Source organism: Squalius cephalus (assembly GCF_949319135.1).
Source record: "Squalius cephalus genome assembly, chromosome: 8".
Classification (NCBI taxonomy): Eukaryota; Metazoa; Chordata; class Actinopteri; order Cypriniformes; family Leuciscidae; genus Squalius; species Squalius cephalus.
This window is the reverse complement of record NC_137129.1, coordinates 9,695,786-9,711,397: the sequence shown is the minus strand read 5'-3', so window position 1 is coordinate 9,711,397 and position 15,612 is coordinate 9,695,786. Positions and strand designations below refer to the sequence as shown.

Below are 15,612 nucleotides of genomic sequence, written 5' to 3'. Positions count from 1 at the left end.
AGGAATCAGGAAACTACAGCTACGGAGAGGAGCGCATCCCACAATGCAGTCTTAGCACGCAGACTTATTTGAATAAAATATTCCATTGTGCTGCACGACCCCTATATATTTGAAAAGAAATAAAATGGTGTTTTCAAAATGAGGTTCAAATTCAGTTCACAGCTTTCAGTGATCCACAAAAGAGTGTCATCAACTTGGATTTTAAAATGCTTAAACCCAAGGGCTATCTTACTAGAATACACTACCGTAAAAAAAAAGAAAGTTGTGGGTCGGTAAGATTTTTTTTTAAAGAAGTCCCTTTTGCTCACCAATGCTTCATTTGTTTGATAAAAAAAAAAATATATATATATATATATATATATATATATATATAAAATAAATGAAAAAAGAGATCCAAAAATACATCGTTTGTAGATGGTAAAAAAAAAAACAAGATGGAGAATCACATGAAAATCACATTCAGTACCTGAATCAGAGACACAAGTTCATGAAGAATGGATAGAATTAGAATTGGTAATAAAATGTATGAGACTGGGGTAAAATAAATGCAGCTGTGTTTTGGAGGTGTGGGTGGAGGAGAGAGGTTGCTTTGAGGAGCATATGGACGGTGATGGATGCACATTAGCAGCTCATAAAAGCAGCTCATTAGGAAATTCAGTCTCTTTCAGAGGTAACCGAGGGACGACCGCCTCACGACACACACACACACACGCACTGTGACTCACACGAGTACCAGCATCTGCGAACACCTGGACCCGTGACACATGAAAGTGAAGGGCAGAGCAATGTGAAAGCACCAGGGTTTAGGTGCGCTGAGTGAGTCCTGTAAGTGCACATCTCTTATGGTCCTCATGTGCTCTGTCAAGACCTCCTTTTACAGACAACAAAGTGCTCAACGGAGGCATAGTGGCTGCTTTTCTACTTAGCACATTATTAGATGACAGACTCTTAATGCCTCAGGAGCAGTTTCACATTCTCCCTCGACTAACATCATAGGAAAGTACATTACATGAAGGAACACACTGTCCTCAGAAGACGTCTCAAAGTCAGACAGTGTCTGTCTCGTTGGAGTGGTAAAAACAAAAACAAACTAGTGAGTCAACATTGTCCCTGACATGGAAAGACAACCAGTTGTGTAGAAGAGGAAAGAAAAGGTCTCTGTCTGTCTGTCTATCTATCTATCTATCTGTCCATCTGTCCATCCATCCATCCAACATCAGTGCAACACTTCTACATTAGTATAACGTCAGTGCAACACTTCTACATTAGTATAACGTCAGTGCAACACTTCTACTTCTTTCCTGTTCCTCACTCTGGAATCTTCCTTCTTATTCCAGAACCAAAGAGAACGGCTTTGAGCGGGAGCCGCTCCATCCCGAGCACCCCAACAAGAGGCCCTGCACTATCAGTCCCGGCCAGCGTTTCAGCCCCTCCAACGGGCTGTCCTACCCGCCCAACGGCCTGCCACACCCCACCCCGCCCCCTCCACAGCACTACCGTCTGGACGACATGGCCATCGCACACCACTACAGAGATTCCTACCGCCACCCCAACCACCGCGAGCTCCGCGACCGCCCTCGGCCTCTGGGTAAGAGAGGGCAGATTACAGCAGCATCTGGGGACAGTCATTAATAAGAGCGTTACTGTGCTGTGAAAGATTGATAGAGCTTGAGACATGCAATTTAAGCCACCTTCTCCACGGCTGCTGTCACCATTGCCTCCAATCCTCAAACTTTATGAATAAAATATTCCATTTTCATGTGAGAGCCCTATAAATTTTAGGGTAAAAAACAAGTTTCAAATAAAATGAGGCTCAAATTCAGTTTATGGTCTTTAATAGACCCCAAAAATATAGAAAGTCACGGATAAAAGGACTTTTTTTTTTAGGAAAATGTGCTTATTAAACTGTAAATTAAATACAAAGTAACAATAATAATATAATGATAATTTACAAACCATATATATATATCAAGGCAAGGCAAGGCATATATATTATATATATATATTTATATATATATATATATATTTCCATTTGAGAAAATAAGAAAATGTGCATTTATTATTTAAAATAAATTTCTCAAATTAATTGACAATATAAACAATATGAGCCCTATTCTCCTAGGCTGAGTTTGCCAATGCCTCAAATCCTCAAAAGTCCACTTGCATGCCGCTCAGACTCTTAGAAGTTAAACCAGGCGAGGCTCAGTTGGATCAGGAACATAAACTCTTTTAAAAATGATTTGAGGTTCACATAAAGCCAACTCGCCATATCAAGTTTAAATGTGCTAAAAATACTCAAGCATGTTAGCCGGTGATATATGCACAAGATATGCATGAGCCTGGCAGCTCTGGTGCGGTGTGGAGAGAGGGAGAGAGCGTGCCTGCAGGCAGCACGGGAGAGCGGAGTGAGGGATGAGAGCATGTGAGGAATGAAGAGTGTGTGAGCGATGGAGGATGTCAGGAAGCGGGTGAGCTATGGCTGTGAAACAGACGGGCACGACATGCCGCTGAGGGCAAGCAAGAGAAATGGAAAACCAAGGCCCAAATAGTAACACGTTTAACACTCGCTCTCTCTCTTTCTCTCGTTCTGTGTCAGGGATGCACGGCAGCACACGCCAGGAGGAAGTCATAGATCACAGGCTCACAGACAGAGAATGGGCAGAAGAGTGGAAGCACCTTGACCATGTAAGAAAAGTAATAACATTTTTTATTACTATCCAAAGTGTATGTGTGTGAGAATGAGAGAACATGAGAAGTGTGTTTGCTAGTCATTTCTGTGTTTTGCATGTTTGTTTGTTTTGTTTTGTTTTTGCTTCATCACAAAAGCTTATCTCTCTTGCTTCTAGACAGCAATGAGATTATGTTGAGCTCAAATGGTGATTCTTCTGTTTCTCATATCTTTCACAAAACGAGCAAGATCCTGAAGTCTGGTTTAACATGAATGCAAACTTTTTTAAGTTATTCCAAGATCAAAATTTTGTGAACAATTGCTTGTTTGTGTCTAAAGAGTTTTACAGCTACACAACTACCACTTTGACGCTTAAAAAAGTTCATAAAGAGATATTAAAACTAATCCATATCAACCGAGCGGTTTAGACCAAATTTTCTGAAGAGACTCGATCACTTTATATGATGAACATATTTAATTGAGGCTTTTATTCACATAAACATTGATCAGTGAACATTAACAGAAGCTCAACCGAACCTGCTTGACGCGTGAAAACAAACCTTATTGGTTCTTGCAGAAGCTCAAACGTGCTGCGTAACACGAGAATGAACCTCATTGGTTCTCACACGTCAAGCGAACATGCTTGAGCTTCCGATTCCCACATATATCTTCATCATATAAAGCGATTGTCTCTCTTCAGAAAATTTGGACTAAACCGAGCTAAAATTAGTTTTACAATCTCTTTATGAACTTTTTGAAGCGTCAAAGTGGTAGCTGCGTAGCTGTCAATGGAGGGACAGAAAAATCTCAGATTTCATCAAAAAGATCTTCATTAGTGTTCCTGAAGTTGAACAAGAGTCTTACGGGTTTGAATCAACATGAGGATGAGTAATTAATGACAAAATAAAAAAATATTGGTAAACTAACTTTTTAAGTTGTAATGTCTCCTGAGCTAAAAAAAAGTAAAAAAAAGAAAAAAAAGAGCAAACACACCGAGCATTAAAGGAGAACTCCGGTCATTTTTAACATTGAGCTCATTTTTTGTACATTTGGAGTGCTGTCAATACAGAGAACAACGACAAAAATTGGTGTTGCCTACACCGTGTTATCCTCTTTTTAAAATTTGCACCCTGTTGACTTCAATGGAAATTGAAATCGATTGTCGATTGTCGAGTTCACGCGCATGATCATAGGTACTAAACCAATGCGCGTGAACTCGACAATCGATTACTATGGACTTTGACCGAAAACAGGATGTAAATACAGGTATGTGCGCTGGCTGAAATAACATCACTTTTATTAATATCTTTCACATCTACTGCAGTCAGATTCACCCGTGTTCACTCTGAAGGAATCACTCACATGACCTGTGCACTTGTAATGACACATCAAGGATGTTAAGAGGCTAAAAGCAGGTTTAAAACTTGCCCCATTTAAGTCAACAGGGTGCAAATTTTAAAAAGAGGATAACACGGTGTAGGCAACACCGATTTTTGTCGTTGTTCTCTGTATTGACAGCACTCCAAATGTACAAAAAAATGAGCTCAATGTTAAAATTGACCGGGGTTCTCCTTTAACTTTTTCTCAGTGCTTGGTGTCAGTGTTTTAATGGCTTCAAACATAAAGATGTGTGAGTCAGTGTTCAATGTAAGCCTTTTAACATTATATTTTTATATCTAAATTTGGTCAATTCTATTTAGAGATGATGTTGTGTTGGTAACACTCTGCCTGTATCTCCCCGACAGCTCCTGAACTGCATCATGGATATGGTGGAGAAGACACGTCGCTCGCTGACGGTGTTGCGGAGGTGTCAGGAGGCCGACCGGGAGGAGCTCAACTACTGGATCCGTCGTTACAGTGATGCTGAAGACCTTAAGAAGACCAGCAGCACCAGCAGCAGTCAGTCCCGACAGCAGAGCCCCGCCAGCCAAGAAAGCAATGCTTTAGGTAACACATATTCAGCACAAGATGTGTGTCTGAGACGTCTGTATCACCCAGAAAGCATCACGTCCAATTTCCTACATCTATTTGATATGTTTTACCTTAAAAAAGAACAGATTTACAGTTGATTTACCAATTGTCTTGATGACAATATGGTAATTTATCTGTTATTTTGACTGGGAAAAATTGCTGTCTATTGAGTTCATTGTAAATGAAGTGTCCTTTGTTTTCTCTTTTACAGATATCCATAGGGAGCTCCTTCACAGGCCAGTGTCTGGATATGTACCTGAAGAAATCTGGAAGAAAGCCGGTTAGCATGCTGTCTTTGTCACTTTTTTAAACATGTACACATACTCATAAGCACAGGTGGAAAATCAAAGCTAAATTATTCACACAGAGCTCTTTCAAAGCCTGTCTGTGATTTAAAAGCTCTCTGAAATTCAATCAGTCAGTCAGTTAGTTATCTGTATGCAGAACTGCAGTCAGGTAGGAACCTGGTGGATTTCACGCCAAACTCAGGGGGAAAAAATCAGGGGGGAAATTTAATGCACAACAAATGAGGTACATATGATTGCAGTTTAAGCTCTAGACAAAATCATAAAAATAGTAATGCACAAATAAAAAAAGGACAATAAATTAACCTACATTTATAAATAAGTGAATAAAATGATAAATAAAATATAATAAATTAATTAATATGTTTTTGACAGATTAAATTATTTTAATGCTTTTGAAAATACACATATAATTGTTTTCATTTCATGCACACTTGTGGTGTCAATAAATATAGAAACAAAATATATATTCTATTAAAAAATAGCATTTTATTAAAAATGAAAAGGTTTTGTCATCATGCATTTAAAACCAACATTAACAAAAATGTTCAGAAGAAGGTCTTGGAGCTCTAGAGTGCATTTTGAAATGTCTGTCTGTTTTTGTGGCATTTTGTTTGACTCCTGTGATGTCCCTGAGTCGTGTGTTGGGCAGTTCAGTGATTGGCTTTCACTGGAAGCACCTCTACACATTCCAACAGTGATGTCAGATCATAAAGCTCTTTTATTGCTCTGGCTGAACAGGACACATAAGTGCTCCCAGCCTTTACAGCACTTCAGCACTCTTGCCATTAGCTGTGCAACAGGCTCTCAGCTTTCCACGGCTCTCTGTTTTATCACAGCAGAGGAGCTGGTTAAAAGAAGGATAAAGATATTAAAAGGCTTTGTTTAAAGAGCAGTTGATCTGTGTGAAATATGACAAGTGATGGGTTCTGTAATAGCAGATTGTTTACCTTGGCTTCGGCTCTCTAATACACGACAGACGCATCTGCTGAAGCAGTTTGTCTTCACTGTGTGGTCTTACCAAAGGCTTTATAAAAGCAAACAAACTTTGCCATGAAAATGACGTTACAAAAGACGCTCTAAGACTGCTCATTTCAGCTAACACACTGCCTTTGAAACACAACGGCCGTAGTAACACCCTAAACAAATCACCGCAGATTGAAATTCCATCTGAATAGTGAAGTATAGATGCAGTAAAACATATCAGGGAATGTGGTGCATTTTCCGTGACCTCAGCCCATCAAGAGGACGACTCTGTGCACCAAACCACCATGGTTTTACAATTCAGTCCAGTCTTGATGAAAATGTCCCTGGCTCTATAATCCTTCATATTTAAGACTGGGGTCTGCTTAACCACAGCCATCCATTTCTGCAAAACAAGAGACTGGCATGACAGTTTAGTCTATTAAAACTCCTTAAGAATAGTATTTTTCTAAGCTATTGTATGCCTCTAGTGATGGTTACACAAGCTAACAGTTTTTAACTCTTTCCCCGCCATTGACGGGATTTCCCGCCATTTATTAGACACCGCTTCCCCGCCATTGACGAAAATGTACGGCTTTCCGTGTTTTCACTGTTGGGGGCACTATTAGACATCTTCTGAAAGAGTACAGAATCTTCAGATCAAAAGACATGTGAAGAAGAAGCAGAAACAAGCAATAGCATATGTAAGCAGATGCATATGTAAAAAATAAATAAAGCAATCATCAACATTAAACAGCATATAAATCAAAACTGCCTAATGTTACCGAATGAAATGTCGACCCAGGACGAGGTATAGGACTGTGAAGCTTTGGAGGTGTTGATGGAAGCAATCAATACCATCTATGTTTTGATCATCGTTCTTAATCCGATCCAGACGTGGGGCCCTATTTTAACGATCTAAGCGCATGGTCTTAAGCGCACGGCGCAAGTTCACTTAGGGCGTGTCCGAATCCACTTTTGCTAGTTTAACGACGGGAAAAATGGTCGGCGCGCCAGGCGCATGGTCTAAAAGGGTTGTCCCTATTCTCATAATGAGTAATGGGTGTGTTTTGGGATTTTTCAAGCGTTAATTTTCTTTTCTTTTTTTTTTTTTTAAAAGCAGAGGGTCTGTTCTTTCTTTCTTTTGAAATATCGCTTGTCATACAACAAAAAATTCTAGGGGCCGTGAAACTCGCTTGCTTAGAGGGATAGTTCACCAAAAATGTTTAATTACCCTATGATTTACTCACCCTCAAGAACAAACCCTTTAAGAGTTAAGAGTCAGAACTGCCTTAAAGCGGTCTTGACAAACGTAAGAGGTGAATGCTTTTTTCTTTAGAAAGACTGTGTACAGTAGGTGATGAATATTCAAACCCTTTTCTCACACAGTGCCATATCCTGATCTGCATGGTCCTTTGGGGGCGCAATTGAAATGCATAATTTAAATATAAATTGCCCGATTTGCATATGCAATTAGTCAGGCTGCAGCCTTGAACAATGAAAACAAACAAACACAAAAAATCCCTAGTCTGCTCTTGAGATGAGTTTTCCTGCCAGAAGTATTTACGGTTAATGGGATAACAATGTAAAAGTAGAGATAAAGTGCGAGTTCAAGGAAATACATTTATACTTCATAGGGAAAAATATCAAGGATTACCTGTAATCTGTCTTGTGCACTACAGTAGAGTCTTTGGTTTGAGGCTAAACAAAAGCATTCCATTCTTGTTTATTTGTATTCAGCAAACACAGAAAGTCATCTGAGCACATTCAAATAAAAATTGATGTTTCTAATTAATCCCCAGATTAATCTCTCAGCTGCTTTTGAACAAAACAAACCAATAGGATCAATTAAACAACGTAAAAATAGTTTTCAAAATGGACACTAATTAGCTGAGTTACTTTGAATGAATACAAAATGTCAGATACTATTGTTTTGAAATTAGAATTTGTATCTATTAATTAGAATTTTTAGGTAAGTGTATTTTATAGGGGTGTAACGATACCCTCATGTCATGAATATTATTGCGACACTTTAAGAAGTATGGTAAAAGGTTAACAAAAAATGTACTGTTGATTAAAATGCTAAATTTGGTATTAAATTGGAGGGTGGAAATGAATAGGCTTGGACTTGATGTTGTTAACCCAATGCACGGGACAATGGTGACACTAGATACAGATTGTCACTATCCACGATACATATTGTTGCATTTTTGTATTGTGATATATTGTGACACAATATATTGTTACACCTCAAGTATTTTAGAAGGTATAACCTTTAGCTGTGAGATGTCAACAGTTCAACATGTGCAGTTGTTAACTTAATGAGCTATTTCTACTTAGTCTGACACTTAAAATGTACTTGATGTAACACAATGTAGACAGGTTGATTAAGACATTTAAAATAATATTCGACTTCAATAAAAAACATTTAATTTTATTGTCACCACATAAGTTTGTCAGATTTTCTGCAGATAGCAGAGCTGCAGATTATATGTGATCCATTCATCGGTTATTCGCTCTACACAATTTTGGGGTTTCTGTTGCTGTGCTATGGACACTGTAAAGCACTGTGCTCTTTCTTTCAGAAGAGGCTGTGAATGAGGTGAAGAGGCAGGCTATGTCTGAGCTGCAGAAAGCTGTGTCAGAAGCTGAGCGCAAGGCACACGAGATGATCAGCACAGAGCGAGCCAAGATGGAGCGCACGGTGGCCGAGGCCAAGAGGCAAGCGGCGGAGGACGCGCTGTCAGTCATCAACCAGCAGGAGGACTCTAGTGAGGTAACAGCTTGTACGCCTACCGCACATTATTATATTAGCGAACAGCTGCAGCATTCACATACTGCACAATGATTCATTGGCATGGTAATATATTCCATAATTTATTAAATTTTGCATTAGATATTATCTAGGGGATTTTCTTATATTTTATATGATTTGTACATGCCTGATTTACCTGGTTGGGTTGTTTTATTTCCATGACTTACATTTGATCTCCTTAGTATGGAAATCTGTAGGGAAACATAGATATCATATGAAAAGCACAGGGGGAAGAGAAAAGTGTGTCCCAGATAATTCCTCATGCAGGCTGGTGTCACGCAGAGCCGAGGAATATAACATTGCATTTATCACCTCAGGCAGAGCGGTGCGTTTCCTCCACTAAATGAAACATGTGGACAGTTAAGGTGGTACTGATTTGGATGCGGGAAATTGGGAAGGGAGCGCCGAGTGTCTGTGCACAGCGGGGGTACGGCTCGTTTAATCAGTTAGCAGAGAAAGGCGGCACGCATCTGAGTTTAATTGCACGAGCCATGTTTATGCACGTCTCTCCGGAGGATTGCGTCGGTAGCCGTTTATAACTCGGGCTTCTCGTCTCTGGGACACATTCGAGACTTTGTGATAATTGCTCTTATTTGGCCCGGAGACAAACACAACGAGGCCACAGTGGTAACCTGAGTTTCTGTGTGATCTTTGAGCGTTTTGTAGTTAACCTGTTACAAATGTGTCCTCACATAGCGCCATGTGGAACTGGGTAAAATGACTGGGTTTTTTTCCCCAGCTAGCTCATTATTTTCAAATGTTTTCAAAGCAGGGAGATCCAAAGAAAAATAAAGCAGAATTCTCTATTTACACTTAAATTCAAATGGGAAATGTTTGCTGCTAATGAGCCGAGACTTTCGCTCACTTTTCTCAAAGGTCTGTGCATCTATTATTTCCTAATTGGGATAATACCCATGGAAAGAAATATCATTTTTTGAATATATTACAGTTTAAATAGTGCTGAGCGGTATACCGGTTCATACCAAATATCGGTGTTTATTTTTGTTGTGATATGAATTTTTCATATACCGCAATACCAGTGTATGTCGCTTAAACAACGTTCGGAGCGCAGCGCGACGCGAGAGGGTCCCTTTGGGGTGTGTTCACTTTTGCACTGTGGTGATGCACAGCTGTATGTGTTACTATGTGTGACGGTGAAGATGGATAGGTTAAACTATAATTAATAGCTGTCAAATTATATTACAGTGTTTCCCATACATTGGTTCACAATATCAACACTGCCCGCCACAAATAGATTTTCCAAAAGGCTTTGACATCATTGAATAAACATGAGCACTCAACGTTTCAAAGTCAAAACGCGGCGTGGGTGTTTTTATATAAATGTATCTTTGAAGGGAACTGACTGTCTTTAGAAAAGTTTCGATGTTATTTTCATTTAATCTTACTTTATCTTTCCTGATAAAGCAGCGTTTATGAGTGCTGCGCTGCTTTGTGTACAGCCGTTACCAGGGAAACCGTTATTTCTGCCGCTCCTAAAGCGCCTCCTCTTTGCACCTCTTTGTAAACAGCATCATTTGGTGGAGCCTTGCAAACCTGTATTAAAGGGATAGTTCACTTTGAAATTAAATTTTGGTATGTTTTAGCTTACCTGAAGGGCATCCAAGATGTAGGTGTCTTTTTTTTCCGCAGTAGTTTCAATTTTGATATTTTTAGGTCAAACCGTTCTTGTCTGACAGTCATATCATGCAGGTCTATGGTCACTGTCTCAAAGAGCATGCACAGAGTCCAAATTAAAACAATTCCCCATCGTCCAAATTAAACAATTCCCCATCGTAAGTACACATTGATGGCCTAAGACACGAAACGAGCGGTTTGTGTGAGAAAACGAACAGTATTTATATCGTTTTTACGTCTTATAACACCACCACGTCCAAGTGATCTGAGGGCGTGAGCGCATCCTGGTGTGTGTCGTGTGCGCAGACTGGTGCATAGATACACTAGATGTCGCCTTGGCTACGGCAGTTCATTGGAACGAATGTCTTTAATGCGAAATCTAGTGTATATATATCTATGCACCAGTCTGCGCACACGTCACACAGCAGGAAGCGCCCGCGCCCTCAGATCACTTGGACGTGGTGGTGTTATAAGAGGTAAAAACGATATAAATACTGTTTGTTTTCTCACACAAACCGCTCGTTTCGTGTCTTAGGCCATCAATGTGTACTTACGATGGGGAATTGTTTAATTTGGACGATGGGGAATTGTTTTAATTTGGACTCTGTGCATGCTCTTTGAGACAGTGACCATAGACCTGCATGATATGACTGTCAGACAAGAACGGTTTGACCTAAAAATATCAAAATTGAAACTACTGCGGAAAAAAAGACACCTACATCTTGGATGCTCTTCAGGTAAGCTAAAACATACCAAAATTTAATTTCAAAGTGAACTATCCCTTTAATACTAGTGTGAATTGTTTTCTACAATATTCACTCATGACAGTATAATAGGGCATTCTAAGTCAATCTAATGCAGTATTTCCTCTCTCAATTAGTAGAAACTGTGGTTAACACCCAGTCATGCTTAAAATATATATATATACTATACATTTTATAAATATACATTTTTGGTCAAACCGCCCAGCACTAAGTTTAAACCTCCCTTCAACCTACCCTCTTTTCCCATGCAGAGCTGCTGGAATTGTGGGCGCAAGGCGAGCGAGACCTGCAGCGGCTGCAACACGGCGCGTTACTGCGGTTCCTTCTGCCAGCACAAGGACTGGGAAAAGCACCACCACGTATGTGGCCAGACTCTGCAGGCACAGCAGCAAAGCGAGACCCCGGCCACCGTCAGCTCCTCAGCCACCCCCAGCAGCGGAGCCGGGAGCCCAGCGGACACGCCGTCCGCCGCCACTCCCCGCTCGGCCACACCCGGCACGCCCTCCACCATAGAGAACACGCCGCGCTAGAGTCCGAGCGGACCCTTCCTGAAGCCTCAGCAGACTGGGGACTGACTCACCTGCCTCACTCGCTCGCTCCAAAATGCTAAAGCTAGCGCACTAACAAAGAAAGAAGACTGTACTTAGGGCGATCACCCACAGGAGGTCCATTTCGGGTCATATTGACTTGCCATGATAGAGAACGCAAAGATATTCTTTGTTTGAAATTCTCATTGTTCTTTATTGTTACTACAGCTATTATCGATTACTGCTGGTAATGTCGTTTATTGATGTTGTGGCTCTCTTGCATTCTTGTAAATAAGAAGACAAATGGAGTAGACAGCTGGGACCTCTTGATGAGTGTATTTGACCTCCTCTTCATTTTGTTTTTTTGTCGTTTTTTTTTTTTTTTTTTCTCCTCCGTTCTGTTCTCAAAGCTCTTTATCCAGTAGCTGGGATATGAAACTATTTGACCTCATTAAAAGACACTTTAAATAACAAAAACCAAGGAAATATTTCATAGCTGATGTAAGCAGAGACTCTGAATATTATTAGGACAGCGTTCCTTGTAAAGAAGACAACGAAATGTTGAGGGGAAAAAAACATGCCGTGAAGGGCATCTGTGTCGGACGTGGTGGAGTAGACGGCGGATGGCTTTTCTGGCTCGTGCGTTGAACTCTGCAGATGTGCAGCAGATTGTGAAGGAACGCAGATGTTCGTCCCTCTTCTGCAAGATAATATCCAGGTCAATGGTTCGAGAAATAAAAAGCTGTTTCACTGAGGAATGTAGGGGCGAGGAGGGCCCGTGCTGGATGTTGAGTACTACACGGCGTAATGAAGGATGCACTCTGAGCCCTGATCCCAAATGCACTCCATCAGCTCCCAAAACAGGAAGTGAAGTCATCGGCCCACCAGAGCAGGACTGTCAGAACCTCACTGTGACAGCCGCTGGGAAAAAAAGGGCTGAGAAATAACCCATAAATCACTGGCTATTGGAACCAGTCCAGAGCCCTCTCCTGTCCTGCCTATCTCTCGCCATCAGTCCTCGTTCTGCTTCTTTTTGCCCTTCTAGATCTCATTGTGTTAAACACTTGTGTCCTGTGCCGTCTCCAATGGTTATTTATTGTACATGTGCTGGACAATTGTGACGACGCATTAATAGTTTAAACCACGGTCACAACTTTTTAGTCTTTCTAGGTGCAAAAAGGAAGAACATATTTTCTCTTTTTTCTCTGTCTCTCTCGCTCTCTCCCTCTTTCTTGCAAGCTGCTTTTCTATTTGTATGTGTTTGTGCTAGTCCCCTTGTAGTTCTCTAAAGAAAAAAAACCCTTTTCCCATTGTCCTCGAAAGACAAACGCTATCTCTCAGAGCTGCTACTTCAGTCTCATTCAGATGTTTTTTCTGAGAACTAGCATGTTACATGGAATGCTAACATAAATGTTTTTGTACATGGGACGTACATAAATGTATTTGCACTGTCACGGTTTCTCTCGGCATGCTTCTTTTGGCAGTTTTTTTTTTTTTTCATAGGGAGCCTCACTTCATAGGTTATCTTTGGAGTGCTTCGTTACATATCTGTGATTTTCTTTTCTTGTTAAAAAAATGGAGAAAAAAATTATGAAAAAAGAGCAAAAAGAAAATGGAAAAAAGACAAAACAGAAGTATCACAATCTGCTTTTGTTAACATTTTTTTCCTAAGCATTTTGCTTTGAATAGTTAAGGACAGTGCATGCACATGCATACTGAACGCTATGGTATATGTTGTTTTTGTTTTCTACAAAAAAGAAAAAAAATTACAAAAAAGACACTAAGAAACTAACTTTCCAAATGCAGAGGTGAAAAACAGACAGCTTTAACACTGCAGAGCACCAGGATACACAGTATTACAAAAGAATTAACATGGAAGACAGCCAAAGACAGACATGAAGGACCAAAACCTGATTTTATCCAAGATTTAAACATGACAAAAGAGACTCACTTAAATGCATTTTTGTTATCAGGGGAAGCCACATTGAGCAATGTTTCCATTCGAAAACCTTTAACTCTCCCCTGTCCAGAGCCAAGACCAGCCCTGTTCAGATCGTAGGGAGGAGGAGCCACTCAAAACCATGTAGCAGGTCCTAAGAAAAGAGGGTTTCATGTGTGGATGAGGCGGTCTGAATGATTGAGCAATAACTGAAAAGGTGGATCCCATATCTGGATCCTCCAGGGCTAGGTTTTCACAACCGTTTCATTGTCGTCCTTTTTCTTTCCGAATCATTCCTCGAAACGGATTTGTCATAAGAACGTCACCCCAAAAGGCAACCTGCCCGACCGAAGCGAAGCTCTTCTCGTTCACGAACGGCGCATAACCAAACCTTTAAGTGTTTCAGCTCAAGATAAAAAGCCATGTGAGAAACTAAAACTAAACGAAACAACCTCGCCGATGGCTTAAGAGGAAGAGGGGTCTAAACCAGCACTTAGCTGCACTCTGATGTTTCACGCCCCCCCAAACCATGGTGCTAAACGCTGTGCATTTGACCTCTTTGGAGGAGGGGCTGGCCCTGGATGCACTCCCGGCCTCCTCCGGCATGCTACGGTTAAATAATCCAAAAAACAAAGGTGTAAGACACCTGTACACATCTCCAGAGAACCTGCCAGCTAAGCTGTCTTGAAACACTAATGTACTATTTTTGAAAAATACGTACATTTAGTGTAGTAACTTCAATCAGGGTGACCTGAATAAACTAAGCACGGACAAAGCATCAAGAAACTCCTCCTTCCCACTCTAGTACGTCTGTTTTGCTACAACCTTTTTTCCTCGGTGGCAAAAAGTCTCACTCTACCTCTGACAGCACGTTAGGAGCACCAGTCGCCGAGCGGACACTGGTCTAGTCAAACCAAATGGGCACATGAGAACAGGACTTAAACCCAAAGTTAAAAGCTCATATAGCTGCAAACCATATCACTACTTGGTAACAATGCAGACCTCATGAGAAAAAAAAAACGAAAAAAAAAAAACGTAATAAATAGAATACGTAAAATAAAAAACGAAAAAAAAAAATGTTATGTTCATTTTAAGTTTGTCACACGTACAAATCACTTTGAGTCAGCTCAAAGTTAAAAAAATGTGTCGACTCCATTTGATATACACTATTCAATAAATGGTCAAAGATGAGAAATGTGATATATTCCAATTGCCCTCCTCTTATCCTGCACCCTCTTTTTCCCCGTTTATGTCTTCTGTTGTGAGACACGCTTGGCCGCTCAGTGTCATTTAGGTTCGTGTTATTGGGGGATTCGCACCAAACGTGAGCGAAAAGTAACGGCTGGTGAATTTGCGCATGCCTTTTTTGCCAGGTGTTCTTACGTTTTGTTTTGTTTTTCCTCCAGTTTGTAAAGTTAATAAAACTTTTGGGATAATAAAGGGACCGTGGAACTTAGTGAAATGAATCGGTGGGGTGGGTTCAGGACGGGCAGTCATAGGGTTCTTCGAAAATCTTTATTGTGAAAAAAAAAAAGAAAAAAAAAAACTCATGAAAGTTGTTGTGCAATACTTAACGGAAACATGAACCACAGGTTACAGGTGGGCTGGGAGGGTGTGGTCTCTCGTCACACCGTTTCAGTATACTCTAGGGTTTTTGAGTCTACTATGTCAGAACTGTGGTTTCTTGTTTAATCTGTTTTCTTTATTTTATTCTCTCATTTTTGGGGGCTGTAGTAAATGGTCTGTCAGTCTGTGAATCTTTGCAGTATGATTCTGGTATTGTTGTACTCTTTACTGTGTAATAAATATGTTCATACCTGCATTGGAGGCTGTGGGTTTATTTTTTGTCTTTGTTTAAAGCGCTTTGTACCTGTTGCATGTTACAGAACAGAATGCATCGTTTACATTCATTTAGCAATTTAGAAAATGAGAAATACCACAAAGTGGTTCATCCTAAAGATGCAGTAACATGAGAAGTTCCAAGCTTGTTCAGAGGAGTAGAGACTAGAATAGAGATACATCTAA

The 15,612-nt window shown here is 40.3% G+C and overlaps 1 protein-coding gene across 5 annotated transcripts in view; it reads left to right on the top strand.

Annotated features, from left to right (window-relative positions):
• runx1t1 (RUNX1 partner transcriptional co-repressor 1) overlaps positions 1-14,301 on the top strand; it is a 55,453-nt gene extending 41,152 nt beyond the window's left edge. For 2 of the 5 annotated variants that reach the window (XM_079880164.1, XM_079880168.1), the window contains exons 6-11: positions 1,338-1,588; positions 2,597-2,694; positions 4,414-4,615; positions 4,851-4,919; positions 8,493-8,683; positions 11,373-14,301. In XM_079880164.1, the coding sequence (XP_079736290.1) occupies positions 1,338-1,588; positions 2,597-2,694; positions 4,414-4,615; positions 4,851-4,919; positions 8,493-8,683; positions 11,373-11,651 (1,090 nt within the window). In that variant the 3' untranslated portion in view covers positions 11,652-14,301. The remainder of the gene's footprint in view (positions 1-1,337; positions 1,589-2,596; positions 2,695-4,413; positions 4,616-4,850; positions 4,920-8,492; positions 8,684-11,372) is intronic. The other 3 variants (XM_079880167.1, XM_079880166.1, XM_079880165.1) reach the window with 3 other exon arrangements.
• The last annotated feature ends 1,311 nt before the right edge of the window (positions 14,302-15,612 follow it).